This window comes from Microtus ochrogaster, chromosome 2, assembly GCF_000317375.1.
Source record: "Microtus ochrogaster isolate Prairie Vole_2 chromosome 2, MicOch1.0, whole genome shotgun sequence".
In the NCBI taxonomy this organism is placed as follows: Eukaryota; Metazoa; Chordata; class Mammalia; order Rodentia; family Cricetidae; genus Microtus; species Microtus ochrogaster.
Genome location: NC_022010.1, coordinates 20,516,309 through 20,538,099, shown reverse-complemented (window position 1 = coordinate 20,538,099; position 21,791 = coordinate 20,516,309). Strand labels below are relative to the sequence as shown.

The window sequence follows — 21,791 nt, the reverse complement described above, 5'->3', positions numbered from 1 at the left end:
GAGGGCACCAGACCTCATTCCAGATGGTTGTGAGCCACCATGTGGTTGCTGGGAATTGAACTCAGGACCTTTGGAAGAGCAGGCAGTGCTCTTAACCACTGAGCCATCTCTCCAGCCCCCATCCCCCCCTTTTTTAAGACAGAGTTTCTCTGTGTAGCCCTGGCTGTCCTGGAACTCACTCTGTAGACTAAGCTGGTCTCAAACTCAGAGATACACACTTGCCTCTGCTTCCTGAGTGCTGGAATTAAAGGCATGCGCCACCACTGCCTGACTAACGAAAACATTTAGGTACTTTGCGTGTGTGAGAGTACACACACGTGTGCCAACCATACATGCAGAAGTCAGAGGACAGCTTGTGGGAGTCAATCCCAGGGATCGAACTCGAGTCCTCAGACTCAGCCACAAGAGCCTTTACCCACTATACCGTCTTACCAACCAAAATTTTAGGGAGAACTTGTCTCAAAGAGCAAAACAAAACAACCACAAAAAAACCCTCACAAAACTTTGCTGGATCTCATTAGTAGCTTATTAAGGTCATTTGTTCAACAACTACTTAGGACACCCTGCTGTACTTAGCAGGGTAATTTCCAGGATTACGTGATTACAGCTTGCAATCCACTTAGAGAAGCACTGATCTGTAAACGCCATGCCAATCTCAGCAGCCAGCACCATCAGCAACAGGACCTCTGACTTCCTGGGAACGGCTGTTGTATGCTGTAGTAATTCCACACACACTCCACTTCTGACATCCTAAGGAGCATGGGGACAGGACAAGCACCAGCCTGATTGATCCCACTTAAAGTGTCAGACAGAACTGGTTCCCTCTAGTATCATTCGCAATGCTCCTCAGCCCTCGCTCCACTTGCCCAGGTACCCAGCCCTTGAAGCTAGCTCAAAACTGCAAACACACGAAGGGCTGGTGATAGTGCAGTCTGTAATCACAGCTGCTGGGGAGGCAGGAAGATCAGGAGTTCAAGGCCTGCTGGAGCTAGAGCTAGGTCAGTCTGGACAACCTAGTGAGATCCTGTTTAAACTGCAAAATAAAAAGTGAGCTGGGTAGGGGGTGTAGCTCAAGGGTGGAGTGTTTACCCAGAACCCTCCAGGTGAAGCCTGTTAGCTGAGGTTCTGTAGAAGAGCTTGGGTAATATATTAAACTCCATAAAAATAAAGAAGAGAGAGAGAGAGAGAGAGAGAGAGAGAGAGAGAGAGAGAAACAGAGAGAGAAACAGAGAGAGAAACAGAGAGAGAAACAGAGAGAGAAACAGAGAGAGATGCAAAAGAGGAGGGAACAGGAGTAGAGGGGAGGAAGGGAGGAGAAAGAAGTGAAAATACACTCAGAACCAGAAAGATTAAAAATATCTCCTTCCGGGACTGGGCAGTGGTGGCACATGCCTTTAATCCCCAGCACTCAAAAGACAGAGGGAGGTGGGTTTATTTGAGTTTGAGGCTAGCCTGATCTACAAGAGCTAGTTCCAGGACAGCTAGACAGCTAGGACTATTACTCAGAGAAAGCCTGTCTTGAAGAACCAAAAAAAAAAAAAAAAAAAAAGAAAACAAAACAAAAAAAACCTCCTTCCAAGTCGGGTATGGTAGCACATGCTTTAAATCCTAGCACTCAGGAGGCAGAGACAGGTGGATCTCTGAGTCTGAAGCCAACCTGGTCTACAGAGGGAGTCCTAGGACAGCCAGGGCTACACAAGAAACCCTGTCTCAAAACAAAACAAATCAAAAAACCCTACTTCCTTCCAAACTAAATTCCTAAGAATAACTAAGAAATAGAGCCGGTGAAGATGGTTCAGCAGGCAAAGATGTGTGCTGCCAAGGCTGGCAACTTGAATCCGACTCCTGGAACCAGCGTGGTGGGCACGTGCGCGAGCGCGCGCGCACACGCGCGCACGCGCACACACACACACACACACACACACACTCTGCCAGGGCTGACAGCTTGAGTCCGACTCCTGGAACCAGCACGGTGGGAACACACACACACACTGCCAAGACTGACAACTTGAGTCCAACTCGTGGAACCAGCGCAGTTGGAACACACATACACATGCTGTTAAATCTTCAAAAACAAGGGAAAAACTCGAGGCAACCGACAGGAGGTGAAGAAGAAGGATTGTAACACGACAATAACCACCAGGGTTGATGCAGCTGGCCTCACTGGCTGGCTGGGATCCCTCCCTCCTTAGCCCCTCTACAAGCATCCAGAAGCTATGACCTCTGGTGAAGAGATGCCTGCCCCCAAGAGGAGGAATTTTTTTAACTTTTATTGTTTTTATGTATATGCGTTTATTGTTCTATGCATGTGTCATTGTTTTATGTATATGTTTATTGTTTTATGTGTCTTTATTGTTTATGTTTATTGTTTTATGTGTTTGTTTTATGTATGTGTTATTGCTTGCTTATTGCTTTTATGTATGTGTTTATTGTTTTATGTATGTGTGTTTTGTCTTCACATATATCTTTGCACCCCAAGCATGAGCATAAAGCACCCTTAGAAGAGGGTGTCAGATCCCCTAAAACTGGAGTTACAGATCGTAGTGTGGGTGCTGGAAATCGAAACTGGGTTCTCTAGAGGAGCAACTAATGCACTTAACCACTGAGCCATCTCTCTAGCCCAGCAGGAAATTTTTTTCCAAAGGTACTCAAGTGGCTGTTGTTTCTTGGCTCTAACAGGCAGGGCAGGGGAGATGGCCGGGCGGGTAAGGCAGTGGGACCCTTGAAAGCCTATGACTCACGGTTGGCTCTTAGCCCCCACGCGTGCCCTGGCTCCTGTCTGCAATCCTAGCACCTCTACAGTGAGATGGCATGTAGGACGCTCACTTGGAACCTCGTGGAACAGCTAGCCTGAAGCCCACTGAGGGGAGACACAGTAAAAATCTTGTCTCAACAAGGGAGAAAGAGAACTGGGTCCCTCAAACTAAAGCAGTTGCTACTAAAGGCAGAGATGAGTTAAGCGTAGCTGGAGATGGGACATAAACCCCACAACACAGAGGGCAGACAACGGAAGGCCAGATGAGGGAAGACAGGACACATGCAGGAGCGACAGTCACCTCCAAACACCTCAGAAGAAGCCGGCAGGTTCTTTTCGCTGGGCCATTTTTGATCACTTTTTATATTTACATCTATTATAACTCTGTGGGGTCCGTGTGGTCTCCGTTGGTTGGCAGGACACAGCTTTGCTGTGTGAATGGATGGTTCTTTTCTCTACCCTTTGAGGATGAGCTAGGGGAAGGGTTGGGGGTACTTCCTCTCCTGATGCAGATTTACACGGTCCACTTCAGACACCTGCAGAGAGAAAAGAAGCCCGTTGGAGGTGGAGAGAGGTCCTGGATGCTGTGTGAATGGCACTAGGGCATGGTTAGAGTCGGGCTCACCTGGTCTCCTGGTGGGTGCCCAGGCAGCGCACTGTGCAGTACCGGGCACCACAGCTTACACAGGTATACGGGGATGGGAAGCCACATACAGCACAGAAGGGGCGCTGGGGTCGGGATGGGGGACCTGCACAGGCTGTCAAGTAGTTGGGACCCTCAGACGCACTCAGGTTCTGCAGAGACATGAAGGGACAGGCATCTTGAGTGCTCTGATCTGCCATGCAGCTGATGTCCATCAAGGACCCTTTGCTTTCGAGGGAACCACCACCACCACCAGGCCAAGGACTCTCTCACCTGCTCCTCCAGCAAAGCCTGAAAGTTTTTCCGGAAGCGAAGCTTGAAATGGTCACCTCGAGTTTTCTTCTTTTTCTTTCCTAGGAGAACCAATGACAGCTGCTATGACTCTTGGGGTCTGCCTGTACCCTGACATCTCCAATTCTGGTAGCCCAGGCTGGCCATGAGCTCACTATGTAGACAAGGATGACCCTGGACTGGTCCTCCTGCTTCCACTTCTCACGTGCTGAAACCACAGGCCTTTCGTTTTCGCTGACTTGACACAAGGTCTCATTACATACCCCAAGCTGACGTCAAACTCACGATATAGACCAGGTTAACCTTAGACTCGTGGCAATTCTCCTGCCTCAGTTTTCTGTGTGTTGGTGTACACACCATCATACCTGGTGCTCCATCTTTTTTACTCCACATGAAGACATGCAGGAGCAGAGAGGGGAAGACAGTTGCTCCCAGCACAGGAACTAGTCATTGGCAAAGACAGGACTGGTTCCCAGCCACCCTCTGCTGGACCCATCCCACATGGGCCTCCACAGCCTTAACTTCTTTTCTTTCCCAATAACAGGGATAGTTTTTTTGTTTGTTTATGAGAAAGGATTACTCCATGTAGCCCTGGCTCTGTCCTGGACTAGTCTGTAGACCAGGGTGGCTTTGAACTCAGAGTTCTGCCTGCTTTTGCCTCTCAAGTTTTGGGATTTAAGGTGTGCACCACTACCACCCGGCCAACAGGGATGCTTTTATTTATTTATTTATTTATTTATTTATTTATTTAAAGACAGGATTTCTCTGTAGCTTTGGAGCCTGTCCTGGAACTCACTTTTGTAGACCAAGATGGCCTTGAACTCACAGAGATCCACCTGCCTCTGCCTCCCGAGTGCTGAGATTAAAGTCATGCACCAACACTGCTGGCTTGGATACTTTTATATTCTGTATTAAAAAAGACATACTTGGGCCTGGAGAGATGGCTCAGAGGTTAAGAGCACTGACTGCTCTTCCAGAGGTCCTGAGTTCAATTCCCAGCAACCAAATGGTGGCTCATAGCCATCTATAATGAAATCTGGTGCCCTCTTCTGGCATGCAAACATACATAGAAGGAATGCTGTATATATAATAAATAAATAAATCTTTTATAAAAAAAAAAAAGACATATTTGAAGCCAGGTGGTGGCAGCGAATGCCTTTAATCCCAGCATTCGGGAGGCAGAGGCAGGCAGATCTCTGTGAGTTCGAAGCCAGCCTGGTCTACAAGAGCTAGTTCCAGGACAGGCTCCAAAGCTACAGAGAACTCTGTCTTGAAAAAAAAAAAAAAAGCAAAAAAAAAAGGAAAAAGAAAAAAAAAAAAAGACACACTTGAGCTAGCAAGATGGCTCCATGGGTAAAGAGCTGCTGCCGAGTCTGACAGCCCGAGTTGAATCCCCAGGACTCATATCACAAAAGAGGGAAGCCAACTCCTGAAAGGTGTCCTGACATCCACCCGCATTCCATGCCACGGCATGCATGTGTGCACATATATGCACAAATAGAGCAACGGAAATTGTTTAAATTTTAAAAATCTCTCTGGGCAGTAGTGTTGCACACCTTTGATCCCAGCACCTGAGAGGCAGAGGCAGGAGGATCTCTGTGAGTGCAAGGCCTGTCTGGCCTATATATAGAGACCCTTCCTCAAAATATAGACTGAAGTTGGCTGTTTTACTTCTTTGCTCTTTAGCTCCTTTGGGGGGCCCACCACACAGCTCCCAAACAATCATATACACGGAGGCTTATTCTTACTTATAAATGCCAAGTCTTAGCTTGGCTTGTTTCTAGCCAGCTTTTCTTAAATTATCCTGTCTACCTTTTGCCTCTGGGCTTTTAGCTTTCTCTATTTCTATATACCTTTCTTTACTTCTTACTTCGTTGCTTGCTGTGTAGCTGGGTGGCTGGCCCCTGGAGTCTTCCTATTCTCCTTCCGCACTCCTGATCTCTCTTGTTTCCTCAACCCTCTTTTCCCCTTCTGTTTATTCTCTCGGCCTGCCAGCCCCGTCCATCCTTTCTCCTGCCTTGCTATTGGTCATTCAGCTCTTTACTAGACCAGTCAGGTATTTTAGACAGGCAAAGTAACCCAGCTTCACAGAGTAAAACAAATGCAACATAAAAGAATGCAACACACCTTTGCATCATTAAACATATACTCCACAGCATAAACAAATGTGACACATCTTAGAATAATAGTCCACACAGACAGACAAAATCCTCCCGCAATAGGAAGAGCAGAGAAAGAACAGGCATGTACATTTATCACTAGCTTAGTGCACACAGCTGTTGATGGTTTTTTGTCGAGTTAATCCCGCCCTCCCAGTCCAGGCATCCTTGGAGGACAAAGGAAACGCCAGCAGACACTGAGTTACTCAGTGGTTCAAAGTGCCTTAGCCCACCAGCTCAGACATCCACAGAAGGAGGGACAAGATCAAGGGATGATAATGAGAGACACGGTCACCACAAGTCCTCAGAAACGTGACACAGAGGGGAAAGACTGGAAATCAGTCAATCCAGAATGACCAACAGCCTTTTGTCTGTGTATAACCTGCTGACTGAAGATGCATTCCCTTCTCAGATTGTCAACTCTCTGAATAAATTGAAGCTTTGAAGAACCAGGGGCTGGCAAGATTGCTCAGCAGCTAAGGGCACCTGCAGCCAAACCCAGCAACCTGAGTGACTCAGTTCAAACGCTGCTATAGGGTGGAAGGCGAGAACCAATAAGTTTCTGTCTGACCTCCACATGCAAGCATGTGCAAAACTGCACAGACACACACATGCATAAATACACACACACACTAAAGAAATGAAAAAATACAATAAAGATTCAATCCCCATCTCTGCTCCATGGCATCTGAGGTAACAGGTTGTCAGGAACTTCGCAACACCATCTCATCCTCTCTCCTACAGCCCCCACCACACCTGTGTCTGCATCGTCATCAAACTGAGGCAGCCTCTTGCCCAGCTGGGGGAGGCCCGCGTGGGGGTCATCCTGGAAATTGTCATTCTCTAAAGCCTCGAGCTGTCGATTGATCCGCCGCTGCCGGGCTGCCCGGTCCAGCACCCGCCGCTGTCCAGGGTCCTGGGAGCGAACTAGATGGGACAAACAAGAGTTATGGAAGACAAGAAAGGAAGGCAGCTGGGCTGGTAGGGCAGAGAACCACAGTCTCCCGGCCTTGCCCCATCACTATGCTGCGGGAAGTTCCCAGTTCTTGGCCCTGCTTCCTTTCAGCTGGGGGAGCTGACTTCAGCCTTTCATGCTCTTCGTCCCCAGTACCAGCAGTAACTCGAGACACAATAAATTGCAGTTAGAGAGATGGCACAGGGGTTGAGAGCACTTTCTGCTCTTGCAGAGTTACAGTTCCGTTTCCCAGCACACAGGACCATCAACCACTAGGGTGATTCACAACCATCTGTAACTCCAGCTCCAGGTCCTCCGTGGGCACAAATCCCTAGCCTTTATCTAGCATTCCATTCGCACATAGCAACACACACACACACACACACACGGGCATATATAAATTTTAAACAATAAGGGAGTGTGTATGTAGAGGATTGACACTATGTTGACCTCTGGCTTCCCTATTCAACACACCTGTGACTCTGCAGGGCCAAATCCAGGGTATGTTTCTAGAATGTTCCTTCAGCCTGAGTTGCATTCCTATGCCCTGTGACTGCACTGAATACCTTCCTTGAACTAAGAGTCTCTGTTCCTTGGCGTGACTTCCAACTGTCTTCCTGTCACAGCTGGTGTGCTTTCCAGTCCCACATCTTGGCCCCCCTCTTCAGGCCACCTCTGCTTGTCCTTCTTCTATTAATAACCCCACCTCCCCCCAACCTTCAGTAGGGTCTCAGGAGGCCCAGACTGGCCTGGAACTTACTACGTAGCTGGGCACGACTCTGAATGACCTCTTATGCACCACCATGCCTGTGGTTTCTGTGGTGCTGGGGAATGAAACAGAGCTTTGTGCCTGCCAGACAAGCCCTCTACCAGCCGAGCCAAATCCCTAGCCTCTTTCTCTAGCATTTCATACTTCAAAAAGCTCATTTATTTTATGTGTTTCTGTGCGCATGTGGGTACTGCAGTACACAGGTGGAGGACAGAGGACAATTTGTGGAATTTTTTTTCTCCCATCATGTGGGTCCTAGGGACTGACTGACTCAGGCTTGGCAGCAAACACCCGGTAAGGTAGGTAATACTGGGTCACCTGGGCAGCCCATTCCTGGTGCTTCTAACGCAAAGAAAGAGCTGTGTTCCACATAACATGGCAGTCTCAAGCCAGAACCCTCTCAAACCACAGACCTGGTTACAAGACATAGAGAGGCTGAGGCAGGACCAGCCTAACTACACAGGCAGCCTAGGGTAAAAAGTGAAACTTGTCTCGATAAATAAAAAAGAACTTGAAGAGTGGCATGCGTGGTGGTGGGGAACCTAAAGCCAAGGCCTTTGACTTCCTAAGCGTCTCCGTCCCCTCCATCCAGTAGCTGGGGTGGGTACAAATGCTCATTGCACCCAGGCTTTGGAATGACAAGGCTCTCCTCTCCATCCCTGGTGTCTAGCTTACGGCAAACATTCACCAAAACATTCACCAAACACGAATGAATGGTTGCGGCGCTGCCCCAACGCCGGGCGAGAGGGCCTGCAAGGGGATTTGACAGGAATAACCGGGCGGCGGGGTAATGTTAAAATGGATTCGAACTTGGGATGCAGAAAAGGGCGAACCTCTATAGGCTCACGTACCCAAAGGTTTCTTCTCCACCATTTGCGCAACAGTTGTCGGAAGAGTCTACTGCGCACGCGTATTAACCATCCACCCTCGGCCCAAGCGCATCCCTTCCGGTGGCGTGCACTCGGGCGCGTGCGCAGTCAAGCCCCGCCTATTTGAAGTCAGGCCGTGTTGTTCCCTTGGAGACCAGAAAGCTTTTCCGCCATCTTTGATAGGGGCAAACCTACTTCCGGTCTTGGTGTGGTTGTTTTTAAAAAAAAAACAAACCAAAAACCTAGGCGCTCCTGACCCCCCCCCCCGCCAAGGGTCACTTTTAAAACATGGTGCGGGAGGTCTGCGGGGTCCCGGGGCATGTCTCCGGGCAGCGGGGAGGCGTGGTGGGCAGGTTCGGGGCTTTGTGGAACCCCCGCCCGCAGCGATGTCCGCGCGATCCCGCCTCTCCGGGCCCGTCGTCCCCGCCGCGCGCCCTCGCAGGCCTCGCCGTCCAGTCCTCCTCCGGGTCCGGACTGCGGCCAAGACCCGCCCCCGCGTCCCCTGGACCCTCCCCGGGGGCTCGGTTCCCCGGCTCCTCCCCACCCCCAGCCCGCGCCCACGGGACAAGCCTTGCCTTGTCTCGCCGTCTGCATCTCGGGTTTTCGGTGGCCTCGGGTTACGCCTTTTTTCCAGGGCGGAGTCCCAAGCCCAGCTCCTCCTCACAGCGGGCTCGGCTTCCCTTTTCCCAGAACCTTCTCCCAGAGTCGGAATCCAGGCGCTGAGCTCAGCCCCGTGGCGGGCCCGAGTGTCGCCTGAGGGTGCTGCTGACCATGGCTGCTTCGGGCCCGGAACCCCGGTTTTTGCTCTTGCTGCTGTTGCTGCTGCCGCCGCTGCCCTCTGTGACTTCTGCCTCCGATCGACCCCGGGGCTCGAACCCTGTCAACCCAGGTGAGAACCCGGGAGGCCGAGGGGGCAGAGTCGACACGTCTGCCAGCCTGGGAGGGAGTGTCCTTTCTCACCGGGGACCCAGGGCATCACCCTCTCCCCACGCTGAACTAGAGACTTCCAGTCTCCCCAGACAGACAGGAACACCCCAGCCCCCATTCCTGTTTCTCGACTCTTCTGGAGACCAAATGTCCCTGAGCAGGAATTAAGGAAGGAACGGGAGAGAACTTAAGTGAAGTAACAGGGAGATGGAGGGGATACACAGGGATAAACACGTGGGTCCTAATTGCTAATTCCTTGGCTGTGTCAGACAAATTGCTGGTGATCACTGTGGCTACGGCAGAGACAGAGGGATACCGGCGTTTTCTGCAGTCTGCGGAGTTCTTTAACTACACCGTACGGGTGAGTGGGGGACTCATGGGAGAAGTGCAGTCAGGAGTGGGCTGGGAGCTGGTCATGTTGCCTCACCTTGACCTGTGGGGGTGCGTTCTTTCCTGCAGACCCTGGGCCTGGGACACGAGTGGCGAGGGGGTGATGTCGCTCGAACAGTTGGTGGAGGCCAGAAGGTCAGGTGGCTAAAGAAGGAAATGGAGAAGTACGCGGATCGGGAAGACATGATCATCATGTTTGTAGACAGGTAAAGAGGTAAAGAGGGTCTGTCTGGGTGGAGAGAGAGGGAAACCGGAGGAACAGAGAGAAAAAGAGACCCTTTTCCTCGTCCAGCTACGATGTGATTCTGGCCAGCAGCCCGACAGAGCTGCTGAAGAAGTTTGTCCAGAGTGGCAGTCATCTGCTGTTCTCTGCCGAGAGCTTCTGCTGGCCCGAGTGGGGGCTGGCCGAGCAGTACCCTGAGGTGGGCACGGGCAAGCGCTTCCTCAACTCTGGTGGTGAGTGCCAAAGTGCCCTCAGCGGCGAGGCATCGCATGCTTCTGGTTCTTGAGGGTTGGAGAGAGAGTGGGATCCTGGGATCCTTGGGGGTCTACTTCTCTTCTGTCCCCCAGGATTCATTGGCTTCGCCCCGACCATCCATCAAATTGTCCGTCAGTGGAAATACAAAGATGACGATGACGATCAGTTGTTCTACACGCGCCTGTACCTGGACCCAGGGCTGCGGGTAGGGAGACTCGGGACGGGGGCATCCCCTGACTGACATGAGGGATGGAAGGGAGTTGCAGAAAGACATGGTGTCACCTGTCCCCTCTTCATTCACTGCTCCATCTCGTGCCATCTAGGAGAAGCTCAAACTTAATCTGGACCATAAGTCCCGGATCTTCCAGAACCTCAATGGAGCCTTAGGTGAGGAAGAAGATGGTTCGAAGTAGGTGATGAGGGACGGGTTCCTGCCAGAACTGGGCTGGTCTACGGATGACCAGTGTGCTAACCTATCCAACACCTAAGCGTATTATATTGTGTTAGCAATAGTGAGACTGCGAGTGTGGCCCTGCAGCAGAATGCTGCTGAAGGTTTGCCAGTGAGGGGCTGGGGGTGGCTCTGTGGTAGAGCCCCTGCCTAGAATCCCCCAGTGAGGGGTTGGGGTGTGGCTCAGTGGTAGAGCCCCTGCCTAGAATCCCCCAGTGAGGGGTTGGGGTGTGGCTCAGTGGTAGAGCCCCTGCCTAGAATCCCCCAGTGAGGGGCTGGGGTGTGGCTCAGTGGTAGAGCCCCTGCCTAGAATCCCCCAGTGAGGGGCTGGGGAGCGAGGAACTCAGGGACAGAAGGTGTGCCTAGCATACAGAAACCCTCGGTTCAGCCCCCAGCACCATCCACATATCTGTCTAGCAGACATATGCTAAGGTCCCCAGTCAGGGACTCTACTACCGCTGTGATTTCATTAACACAGAGCTTCTGCAAAGGGAGCGTTCCCTGACTTCCCACCTTGGAAGACCCTTTGGCAGGTGAGAAACTGACTCCTTTAGGGACTAGTGAGTCACCCCAGGTCAGGTCGAGTGACCTCTCGAAGGCGGCAGCAGCCTGGACAGACTGGCAAGGCAAGGATGGTGTGAGTTCCCTGGTCTCAGAGGCAGGAGGACCCCGAGTTGCAGTCCATCCTGGGCTACATAGCGAGACCCGATCAAAGGAAAGAAAGGACTCACAGAAAAACTCCAAAAAATATTGTTTTTCTCGTGTGTTTGTTTTGGGGTGGAGCACTCATGCCCTGGAGCGGAGTCAGAGAAGAGCTCTTGAGACTGTTCTTTACTTCCGTGTGGTTTCCGGGTGCCAGGCTTGGTGCCCAGTGCCTTTATCCGTTGGGCCACCCCACCAGTCCCAGTTGGACACACTATATGATGATTTAAAAAAATAAAATAAGCTGGGCAATGGTGGTACACACCTTTAATCCCAGCACTCGGGAGGCAGATCTCTGTGAGTTCGAGGCCAGCCTGGTCTACAGAGTGAGTTCCAGGACAGGCTCCAAAGCTACAGAGAAACCCTCTCTCGAAAAACCAAAGTAAATAAATATAATAATAATGCTTTTAGGGGGCTGGAGAGATGGCTCAGTGGTTAAGAGCATTGTCTGCTCCTCCAAAGGTCCTGAGTTCAATTCCCAGCAACCACATGGTGGCTCACAACCATCTGAAATGAGGTCTGGTGCTTTCTTCTGGCCTGCAGACATACATACAGATAGACTATTGTATACATAATAAATAAATATTAAAAAAAATAATAATGCTTTTATAAGGAAATCCCAGCCCGACAAGAACAACAAAAGAAAGCACTGCCCTGACTGAGCTGTAGTCCAGACTGTTGGTCTGCCCTGTCCACTAGAGGAGCTGGGACCCCATTGCTCTGTGGTTCCCAGATAAAGGAACTCCTGAAAACCTCCTTTCCTCCCCCAGATGAAGTGGTCTTAAAGTTCGACCAGAATCGTGTGCGCATCCGAAATGTGGCGTACGACACTCTCCCTGTTGTGGTCCATGGAAACGGTCCCACCAAGGTGCCTCTGGGGTCCTCAGCCCCTGCTTGTCTCGAGCCCTGGGTACCCCATCCCTCCTGGTCCATCTGGTCCTCCCCAGTCCCAGTAGAAGAGGTGCTGGGACAGCCACCTCTCTTCACCCTGTGCTGAGCCCAGCTTGCCTTTCATGTGTCCCCAGACATGTCCACCTCAGCTACCCTCCCTCTGTTCCAACAGCTCCAGCTCAACTACCTGGGGAACTATGTCCCCAATGGCTGGACTCCCCAGGGAGGCTGTGGATTCTGCAACCAGAGCCAGAGGACACTCCCGGGGGGGCAGGTGAGGAGAGAGATGTGATGTAGAGGAGGACAAGCTGGGCAGCCCCAGTTGCCGAGCTCCTGGGCGTCCTGATCTGGCAGCGTGGTCAGTGGCCGGTGAGGGCTGCGGGGCAGAGAGGCCCGGGCTTCTGTGAGCCTTGTCCTGTGGTGTCCTCAGCCTCCCCCCCGGGTGCTTCTGGCCGTGTTTGTGGAGCAGCCTACCCCCTTCCTGCCTCGATTCCTGCAGCGCCTACTGCTCCTGGATTACCCCCCAGACAGGATCTCTCTCTTCCTTCATAACAACGTGAGATATGGGACCTCCCCACCCCCACATCCTACACCTTTTCCCATCCGTCCTGCCCTGATTGCATCTCTGGGTACCACCTCTGCCCAAGCTGTCAGTCCATGCTCCTCCCTGTCCCATCTTTAGGAGGTGTACCATGAGCCTCACATTGCAGACGCCTGGCCGCAGCTTCAGGACCACTTCTCAGCTACAAAGCTAGTAGGGCCAGAGGAAGCCCTGAGCCCGGGCGAGGCCAGGGACATGGCCATGTGAGTGAATCTCCCTCATCTGCCATAGACGGTGGAGCCCCTGGGGAAGGAGACACACGCTGACTCTTGTCTTTCTCTCAGAGCTGGGAGAGCCCCACTTGTCCCACCGTTCCCGTTGCCTTGCCCGCATGCCCCATTTGAACTCTCTCCATTTGTGGGTCTTCCCCTCCAGGGATAACTGTCGGCAGGACCCCGAGTGTGAGTTCTACTTCAGCCTGGATGCTGATGCTGTCCTTACCAACCCGGAGACCCTGCGCATCTTGATTGAACAAAACAGGTGACCAGCTAACCCTATGCATCCATGAAGCCCCGGGAGGGCCTAAGAGCTCCACCCCTCCCTTGGGTGGGACATAGTTCTGTCCCCTCTGTTCACTCCCCTTTGCCCAGCCTTCACCTCTGTTTTATCCAGGAAGGTAATAGCCCCCATGCTTTCCCGCCATGGCAAGCTCTGGTCCAACTTCTGGGGTGCCCTGAGCCCCGATGAGTACTATGCCCGCTCCGAAGACTACGTGGAACTGGTGCAGAGGAAGCGAGTGTGAGTCCTACCCATGTGTACCATGCAGGGACCAGAGCCTTCCCTGGATCCCCACTTTGTAGCATCCTATGTGGTCATTAGACAGGCCACAGCTGTGGGTAGGGACCGGCAATGGATTGGGTGGTGACTTCCCATCAGTGATGTGATGGCCACAGGCTCAGAGTTCTGGAGTACCCTGAGGGACGGAGCTTTTACAGTTAATAAAGTATAATCTGAGGGGTTGTCCGCCTGGCTAACCATACTCGGTGTCTGCAGGGGCGTGTGGAATGTGCCCTACATATCCCAGGCATATGTGATCCGCGGGGAGACCCTGAGGACAGAGCTGCCCCAGAAGGAGGTGTTCTCAGGCAGTGACACTGACCCAGATATGGCTTTCTGCAAGAGCCTACGGGATAAGGTGAGTGGGGTGGTTGGCATGGGTTGCCAAGTCTGGGGACTTGATGCTGTGCCGACAGCTTCCTGTGGTCCTCCTCACGCATGCCCACCCTTTACCCCACTCCAGGGCATCTTCCTCCACCTCAGCAACCAGCATGAGTTTGGCCGGCTGTTGGCCACTTCTCGCTATGACACTGACCACTTACACCCAGACCTCTGGCAGATCTTTGACAACCCTGTGGTGAGATAGGCCCCCTCCATTGCCCACCACGGGGAGTGGGTAGCCCAATGGGGAGAGTATAGAAGGCGCCACTCAAATGCCACAATCGCTCTTGCAGGACTGGAAAGAACAGTACATTCATGAGAACTACAGCCGAGCCCTGGATGGGGAGGGGCTGGTGGAGCAGGTAAGCTGCCCCAGGACTGCGGCCTATGTGACCCGCCCACCGCTGGGACTGGTGGGTTCCAAGCTGAGCTCCCAAAGACTGAGGGTTTGCTGTTTGGACAGGAGGGAGGCGGATAGCCACACTGAGTATAACACTGTAAACCTAGTGGTCTGGAAGCTGATCCAGAAGGATGGAGAGTTCCAGGCTAGCCTGGACTGTGTAGTGAGTGTCATACCATCAGGTGGCTAGACCAAGTCTCAATAAAACAGATGGGGCAGAGGAGACCACTCTGTAGTTAAGCACTTAACACATGAGCATAAGGACCTTTTTCAGCTCTCCAGAACCCAAGTAAATGCTGCATGTATGGTAGTCTGTCTAATTCCAGCATTAAAAGGCAAAGACTCGGGATCCTAGCTGACTGGCCAGACTGGCTGCATCAGTAAGCTCTGGGCTTGATTAAGAAATCTTGCCTCGGTGGAAAAAGGAAAAGTTGAGCAGTTCCTCGTGGTGAACTCAGATCCTCACATTCACACATTTGAGTATGCACGCCCCTACACAGGTGTGCCCACGCTCACGTGAAGACAAACAGAGGTGTGGCGCTTGCCTGTAATCCCAGAAATTCAGGCAGTGGAAGGAAGAAGCTAGGAGGGTTAGGAGTTGAAGGCCAGCCTCAGACACATAGCAAGTTCAAGACCATCTGGATTATGTAGTAAGACCTTGTCTAAAACTAAGAGAAATAAAGGGGCTGGGGATGTAGCTCGCTCAGTAGAGGACTTGCCTGGCATTCACAGAGCCCTAGGTTCTGTCCTCAGTACCGTATAAACCGAGCACGGTGTTGCAGCCTATGAGCTCAGCACTTAGGAGGACCAGAAGTTCAAGGCCAACCTTGGCTACACAGTGAATTTGAAGCTAGCCTGGGCAACATAAGACCCTGTCTCCAAAAAAATGGGTGGGGGAGGGGACAGAACAGGATCATTGTCCTAGATACTGGGGCTCTAGGCACCCTATTTCTGCCCTTCTCTGACCACTGGAAGCTGATGCAGGAGGATGGAGGCCTCTTCGCTGACTACACCCCAGCAGCTGCCTAGAGAGCTCAGGTTGCCCTTCCATAGATCCTCTCTCTCCTGTGTGTCTCCCCTCCCCTCCCCTGTCCTGTCGCCTGTCCCACCCCTTGTCCCTCTCCCTTGAGTTTCACCGTGCCGTGTCCCCAGCCCTGCCCAGATGTGTACTGGTTCCCACTGCTGACGGAGCAGATGTGTGATGAGCTGGTGGAGGAGATGGAGCACTACGGCCAGTGGTCTGGAGGCCGGCACGAGGTGAGGGCGGAGGTTCCCAAGGGGACAGTGGGGTGAGGAGGGATTCCCAAGGGTGGGGCTCATTCAGGGCGTGGCAGTCACTTGTCTCGTTGCTGTGACAAAGTATCTGACCAAAGCAACTCGAAGGAAGGGCTCACAATCCGTGAGTACAGCTCATCACGGCAGGAGGCAAGGCGCCAGGAGCCTGACACAGCTGGTCACATGATATCTGCAATCAGACACAGAGAGAGATGGGTGCTGGTGCTCAGATCCTGTTCTCAGGACCTTGGCACGTGGGATGGGGCTGCCCACAGTGGTCAGGTCTTCCCATCTCTGTTAACGTAGTCTGGATGAGGCCTATCAAGTTGACAATCCAGGTTAGGTCTTACACAGAGGGTGCTTATTTCATGAGCTATGACTGTTAGATAGCATGGCCAGATAACATGGGAAGGCCAGAGCGATCCATAGGACAACACCAGAGACCGAAAGGTCCAGCACCGTGACTCTGGCTGGCAGTGGTGCCGTAGCCTTTAGTCCTAGCCCTTGGAGACAGAGGCAAGCGGATCTCTGAGTAGTTAGAAGCCAGCCTGGTCTACAGAGCGAGTTCCAGGACAGCCAGGAATACACAGAGAACTCTATCTCGAAAAACAAACAAAAAGACTAGGAACCAGCAAGAAGAAGCTGTACTGTCCCTGAGGAAGAATGGGCCAGCCCAGATGTGAGGGGCTCAGTGTCTGTTGTCCACAGGATTCCAGGTTGGCTGGAGGATACGAGAATGTGCCCACCGTGGATATCCACATGAAGCAGGTGGGGTACGAAGACCAGTGGCTTCAGCTGCTGAGGACATATGTGGGACCCATGACCGAGTACCTGTTCCCTGGCTATCATACCAAGGTAGGGTATCCAACCACTGCTGTCTTCTTGTACCCCAGTCTTGGAAGGCTCCACATGGAACCCCCTCTCAGTCCCTGTAGCAACTCAGGCTCCATAGACTTGGGGCTTGGGATTGAGGTGGCTTGGGAAGAAGCTAGGTCTCCTACTTGGGCTGCTCCGTCATTAGAAGAGTCCCTGGCTGGGCATGCTGCCACCTGTAACCTCAGCGCTTGAGAAATTGAGGCTCAAAAATAATAATAATGATGATGATAATAATAATAATAATGTTTCATCAATAAAATACACTTAAAAAAGAAAGAGAGAGAGAGACTGAGGTTTGAAGAACAAGGGTTTGAGGAGACCATGGGCTGCTCAGTGAAACCCTGTCTCAAAACAGAAAGGAAGGGCTGGGGATGTGGGTCAGTTCGATGCTTGCCCAGCGTGCACAGAGCCCTGGCTTTGTCTCCAGCACTGTGTAAAATGGGATAGGACAGTAATACAGGACTGTTATCCCAGAACTCAGGAGGAAGAAGCAGGAGGATCAGAAGTTCAGGGTCATCTGTAGTCACACACTGAGTTCAAGTCCGGCCTGGGCTACATGACCTTGTCTCAAAAACCAGGAGAAATGGGGCTGGGGAAGATGGGGAAGAGTTCATGTCATCAGCTCCCGTGTGAAAAGCTGGACATCGCGTTACACATCTGTATTCCCAGTTCTGGGGAGGAACCTAAGGTGGAGGAGGACAAGTAGACCCAGGTGTGGTAGCACACACCTATTCCTAGCACTGATGAGGCAGAGGCAGGCAGAGCTCTATGAGTTCGAGGCCAGCCTGGTCTACATAGTTTCAGGACAGCCAGGGCTACACAGTGAGACCTTGTCTTGAAAAACAAACAAAAGAATATGAGAAAAGGAAGAGGCATGGCTTCCCTTGCCCGTCTTGTGGCTTCCACCGCATGTCCCCACAGACACGGGCGGTGATGAACTTTGTGGTCCGCTACCGGCCCGATGAGCAGCCCTCACTTCGGCCGCACCACGACTCCTCCACCTTCACTCTCAACGTCGCCCTCAACCACAAGGGCGTGGACTATGAGGTGAGTCTGGGTCCTTCCTGTCTCAGGACACTGCACACACTTCTCCTGGCAGCCATGTCTCAGCTCCTTTCCCAGCCTCTGGCTGGACTGCTCACAGCTTGGAGGGACAGGACAGGAACTCCAGCAGGGCGGGAACCTGGAGGCAGGAGCTGATACAGAGACAGACCTTGGAGGGGTGCTGCTTTCTGGCTCGTTCTTCATGGCTTCATCCACGGTGGGCTGGGTCTTCCCCCATCAATCATCAGTCAAGAAAATGCCCCACAGGCTGGCCCAATGGAGGTTTTACCTCTGTTGAGATGCCCTCCTCCCTGATCCCAGCTTGTGTCAAGTTGATGTAAACTCAGCCATTACAGCTGCCTCCCTACGTCTTCTGGCTGGCCATGTCTGAATTGGTTACTTTTCTGTTGTGGCCACAAACTTCCTGACAAAAGCAATGAAGGGGAGGGAGGGAGGAAAGATGGAAGGAGAAAGGGAAGGAGGGAGGGAGGGAGGGAGGGAGGAAACATGGAAGGAGAGAGGGAGGGAGGAAGGAAGGAAAGAAGGTCTGTTTTGGTTCACATTCTGGGAGTACGGTCCCTCATGGTGGTGAAGGCATGCTGGCAGGGGGGAAGCTGCTAGCTATGCTGTATCCACAGTCAAAAAGGTGAAGCCTGAAGCCCAGCTCACTTTTTCTTTCTTTTTTTTTTTTAATTTAATTTAATGTTCATTGGTGTGTTTGCCTGCATGTGTGTCTGTGTGAGGGTGTCAGGTCCCCTGGAACTGTAGTTACAGTTGTGAGCTGTTGTGGATGCTGGGAATTGAACCTGGGTCCTCCGGAAGAGCAGGCAGTGCTCTTAACTGCTGAGCCATCGCTCCAGTCCTTACTTGTTCCTTTTGATCAGTCCTAGATGATGAAATGGCGCCATCCTTCTTTGGGGGGTCTCCCCCTCCCCTCTCTAACTTGTTCTAGAACTCCCTCTCAAATATTCCCAGAGGTGGGTTTCTGTGATGGCTCTAAATTCCATCAAGTTGGCATGCAGATTAACCGGCACATAGCCTCTCTTGCCTGTCTCAGCAGCCCGTTTGATTGGCACCTCTCCCGTGCCTGTTACCCCTTCCCCCCACATCCCCATGTCTGCTAACCTTACTTTTTATGTTCTCTCTCATCTCCCCAGGGAGGTGGCTGCCGCTTCCTGCGCTATGACTGCAGAATCTCATCCCCGAGGAAGGGCTGGGCTCTCCTGCACCCTGGCCGCCTCACACACTACCACGAGGGGCTGCCCACCACCCGGGGCACTCGATACATCATGGTGTCCTTTGTTGACCCCTGACACTCAACCAGTCTGCCAAACCTTCTCTGCCATTGTGCCTTGTTGGGCTCCGGAGGTGCCGTTCTCGGAGAGAGGAGGCCCAGCTCTTCTCATTTCCTGAGTGTGTCTGTGTGCCTGCCACTGAGTGTTCTGCCCTCAGCGTCCCACTCAGGAGGTCCCTGGAGTCTGCCACCTTCCCACCGACCCAATGGACTCAGGGAGAGTGGACTTTCGTTGTTTTATTTTTTGGTTTTTTTCGAGACAGGGTTTCTCTGTGTATCCCTGACTGTCCTGGAACTCACTCTGTGGACCAGGCTGGCCTCGAACTCAGAGATCCGCCTGCCTCCCCCTCCCAAGTGCTGGGATTAAAGGCGCACACCACTGCTGCCCATGGGAGTGGACTTCTGAGGGTTCCCTGATAAATTATTGAGCTTCCTCAGCCTCACATTGAATAAAAGGGTCTTTGTAGCTCTCGAGTCCACGAGTCATATATGTAAAGTCGGTGTCTCATGTAGCCCAGGCAGGCCTCCAACTCACTATAGGGATTACGGTTGTGCACCACACGTCCAGTTCACTCGGTGCTGGGATCAAACCCGAAGTCCTGCGTGGTGGCAAGTACTCTACAACTGAGCTACATCCCTCTCCTTTATTCTTGTTGTTTAAATAAATTGTGTGTGTAAGTGTAGGTGTGTACGAGAGTGAAGATGTCCATGGAGTCCGGAAGGTGGTATTGTACCCCCTTGGAACTGGAGTCACCGGTAGTTGGGTCGAGAGCCACCTGTCTTGAGTCAGGTGGGAACCAAACGCTGGTCCTCTGCAAGAACAACAAGCACTCTTAACCTCTGAGCCATCTCTCCAGCCCTCACCCCCTTTTATTACATTTATTCAGCGTGCGTGCGTGCATGCGTGTGTGTGTCTTTTGGGAGTAGGTTTTCCACCCACCCACACAAATACTCTCTAAAAGTAAAAAAAGAAAATTTAGACTCAATTAGACTTGATCACCACCAGTCGTACATACCTGCCTCATCACGCTTCCATGCTCACAGCAAGTCCCTTCTCTGCCCAGCGTATAAACTGATGACATAACCGATCCACACGTGGTTGAGGGAAGGTCTTTATTGTAGATACGAGAGAGGACAGTCAGAGGCATGTGGAGGAGTCCCGGAGCAGAGACGGAAAATAGACTGGACCTGGCTGGGAGAGAAGCAGAGCAGAGGGGGAGAGGAGGACGGAGTGCCGGCAGTAGAGAAGACGGCAAACTGGTGCCGCACGCCATAGACTCCAGCTCTCCGGAGGCAGAGGCAGAGGCAGGCGGATCTCTGAGTTTAAGGCCAGCCTGGTCTACAAATCGAGTTCCAGGACAGTTAGGGCTACACACACAGAGAAACCCTGTCTTGAAAAAACAAACAAAAACAAGAGACAAAGAGAGGAAGAGAAGAGAGCACGGCTGAAATAACAGGTTTATGAGGAAAATGAGCCACTCTGGGGAGGGAGGGAAGCTCCCGAGGAGGAAGTCAGGATGCCAGCATGGACTCTGAGACAGGTCCTTGTGATACTGAGGGAGCCTGGAGCCCCCCCCCCCCAGCATCCCCCCCGCTGTGCCGATGGGCACTGCAGACAACCATTTGTTCTTTCTGCCAGTGATAAAGGGACCGGCTCCTTTGGTAGAGGGGAACCAGCGGCATGTGTTCTTAAGGAATGCTGGCTTTTGCCTAACTGCTGGAATTTGGGAAAATGGAGTTTGCTTTCCACCTGACACCCAGGCTCCTAGGAAAACCTTCCTGGCGGTGGCAGATAACCCACACATGGTTTGAACACTTTTGCCAGAGTGTGTATGTTTGTGTGTGCTGGGTGTGTATGTGGTGCCTATGCAAGCTAGGCGGATGCTCTCCCACTGATCCACACCCCACACTCCCAGCCTCTTACTGGGGGCTCAGCAGGAGCCCCACAGCTGAACTCCATCCCTTGCCTTGGGCAGAGCTCTGTCCCATGGATGGTAGTAATCTGAGGGGGGGATGGGCGGGGGGACTTTGGCAAGGTCCCTGGAAAGAGCAGTCTACATGAGCCAGAGGGAAGAGGACTGGTTTTGCCTGTCTGCCTGGGGCCCAGAATTTTGTACAATCACCTCCGGCATGCTGGCATTCGGTAACTTTTCCTGGAGGGCAGATTTCTGTTCATTAGAGAGAGAGAGGGCAAAAGGAGCTGGGAACACAGCTACGTTGGTAGACTTTGCCTGGTGTCTTATTTAGGGTTTCCATTGCTGTGAAGGGTCACCATGACCTCGGCAACTCTTATAAAGAAAAACTTTTGTTTTGTTTTGGTTTTTCAAGACAGGGTTTCTCTATGTAACAGCCCTGGCTGTCCCGGAACCCACTTTTGACCATGCTGGCCTCAAACTCACAGAGATTCCTTGGCCTATATCTCCTGAGTGTGGGGATTAAAGGTGTGCACCACCACATATGGCCAAGGAAAACATTTAATAGGGTAGCTTACATTTTCAGAGGTTTAGTTAGTTATCATCACAGTGGGACATGCTAGCATGCAGGCAGACATGGTGCTGGGGAAGGAGATGAGGGTCCTACAGCTCGCAGGCAACAGGAAATGACCTCTCACTGGGTGTGGCTTAAGTAATATATGAGACCTCAAAGCCCACCTCCACAGTGACGCGCTTCCTCCAACAAGACCACACCTACTCCAACAAGGCTACACCTAATGCCACTCTCTCTCTCTCTCTTTTTTTTAAAGATTTATTTATTTGCCGGGCGATGATGGCGCACGCCTTTAATCCCAGCACTCAGGAGGCAGAGGCAGGTGGATCTCTGTGACTTCGAGACCAGCCTGGTCTACAGAGCTAGTTCCAGGACAG

General features: G+C 52.1%; 2 protein-coding genes across 3 annotated transcripts; one reads left to right on the top strand and one right to left on the bottom strand.

The window, feature by feature from the left end:
- Nucleotides 1-3,100: 3,100 nt before the first annotated feature.
- Znhit1 (zinc finger HIT-type containing 1) lies at nucleotides 3,101-9,293 on the bottom strand. 2 transcript variants are annotated; one of them, XM_005344568.3, is made up of 5 exons: nucleotides 9,017-9,293; nucleotides 6,605-6,775; nucleotides 3,672-3,751; nucleotides 3,381-3,550; nucleotides 3,101-3,291 (listed from the first exon to the last, which is right to left on the bottom strand). In XM_005344568.3, the coding sequence occupies exons 1-5, from the start codon at nucleotides 9,033-9,035 to the stop codon at nucleotides 3,270-3,272; spliced, it is 462 nt and encodes a 153-aa protein (XP_005344625.1). In that variant the 5' UTR covers nucleotides 9,036-9,293; the 3' UTR covers nucleotides 3,101-3,269. The 2 variants fall into 2 exon arrangements, with proteins under 2 accessions (XP_005344625.1, XP_005344624.1); XM_005344567.2 differs by lacking the exon at nucleotides 9,017-9,293 and adding an exon at nucleotides 8,424-8,632.
- On the top strand, nucleotides 9,213-19,217 carry Plod3 (procollagen-lysine,2-oxoglutarate 5-dioxygenase 3). The gene is made up of 19 exons (XM_005344570.2): nucleotides 9,213-9,330; nucleotides 9,638-9,729; nucleotides 9,828-9,964; nucleotides 10,051-10,214; nucleotides 10,329-10,441; nucleotides 10,560-10,623; nucleotides 12,159-12,256; nucleotides 12,452-12,553; nucleotides 12,710-12,835; nucleotides 12,962-13,083; nucleotides 13,256-13,360; nucleotides 13,493-13,618; nucleotides 13,874-14,015; nucleotides 14,121-14,234; nucleotides 14,332-14,400; nucleotides 15,591-15,695; nucleotides 16,422-16,568; nucleotides 17,511-17,636; nucleotides 18,791-19,217. The coding sequence occupies exons 1-19, from the start codon at nucleotides 9,213-9,215 to the stop codon at nucleotides 18,944-18,946; spliced, it is 2,226 nt and encodes a 741-aa protein (XP_005344627.1). The 3' UTR covers nucleotides 18,947-19,217.
- Nucleotides 19,218-21,791: the final 2,574 nt, after the last annotated feature.

Excerpts from the sequence above, each read along its gene's own strand:
- Znhit1 (XM_005344567.2), bottom strand. The coding sequence starts at position 8,445 with ATGGTGGAGAAGAAACCTTTGG. Across the intron at positions 3,551-3,671 it reads AGGCTTTGCTGGAGGAGCAG|AACCTGAGTGCGTCTGAGGG; the intron begins GTGAGAGAGTCC and ends ATGTCTCTGCAG. Across the intron at positions 3,292-3,380 it reads GGCACCCACCAGGAGACCAG|GTGTCTGAAGTGGACCGTGT; the intron begins GTGAGCCCGACT and ends TTCTCTCTGCAG.
- Plod3 (XM_005344570.2), top strand. The coding sequence starts at position 9,213 with ATGGCTGCTTCGGGCCCGGAACCCCGGTTTTTGCTCTTGCTGCTGTTG. Across the intron at positions 12,554-12,709 it reads GGACACTCCCGGGGGGGCAG|CCTCCCCCCCGGGTGCTTCT; the intron begins GTGAGGAGAGAG and ends TGGTGTCCTCAG. Across the intron at positions 13,084-13,255 it reads GAGGCCAGGGACATGGCCAT|GGATAACTGTCGGCAGGACC; the intron begins GTGAGTGAATCT and ends CTTCCCCTCCAG.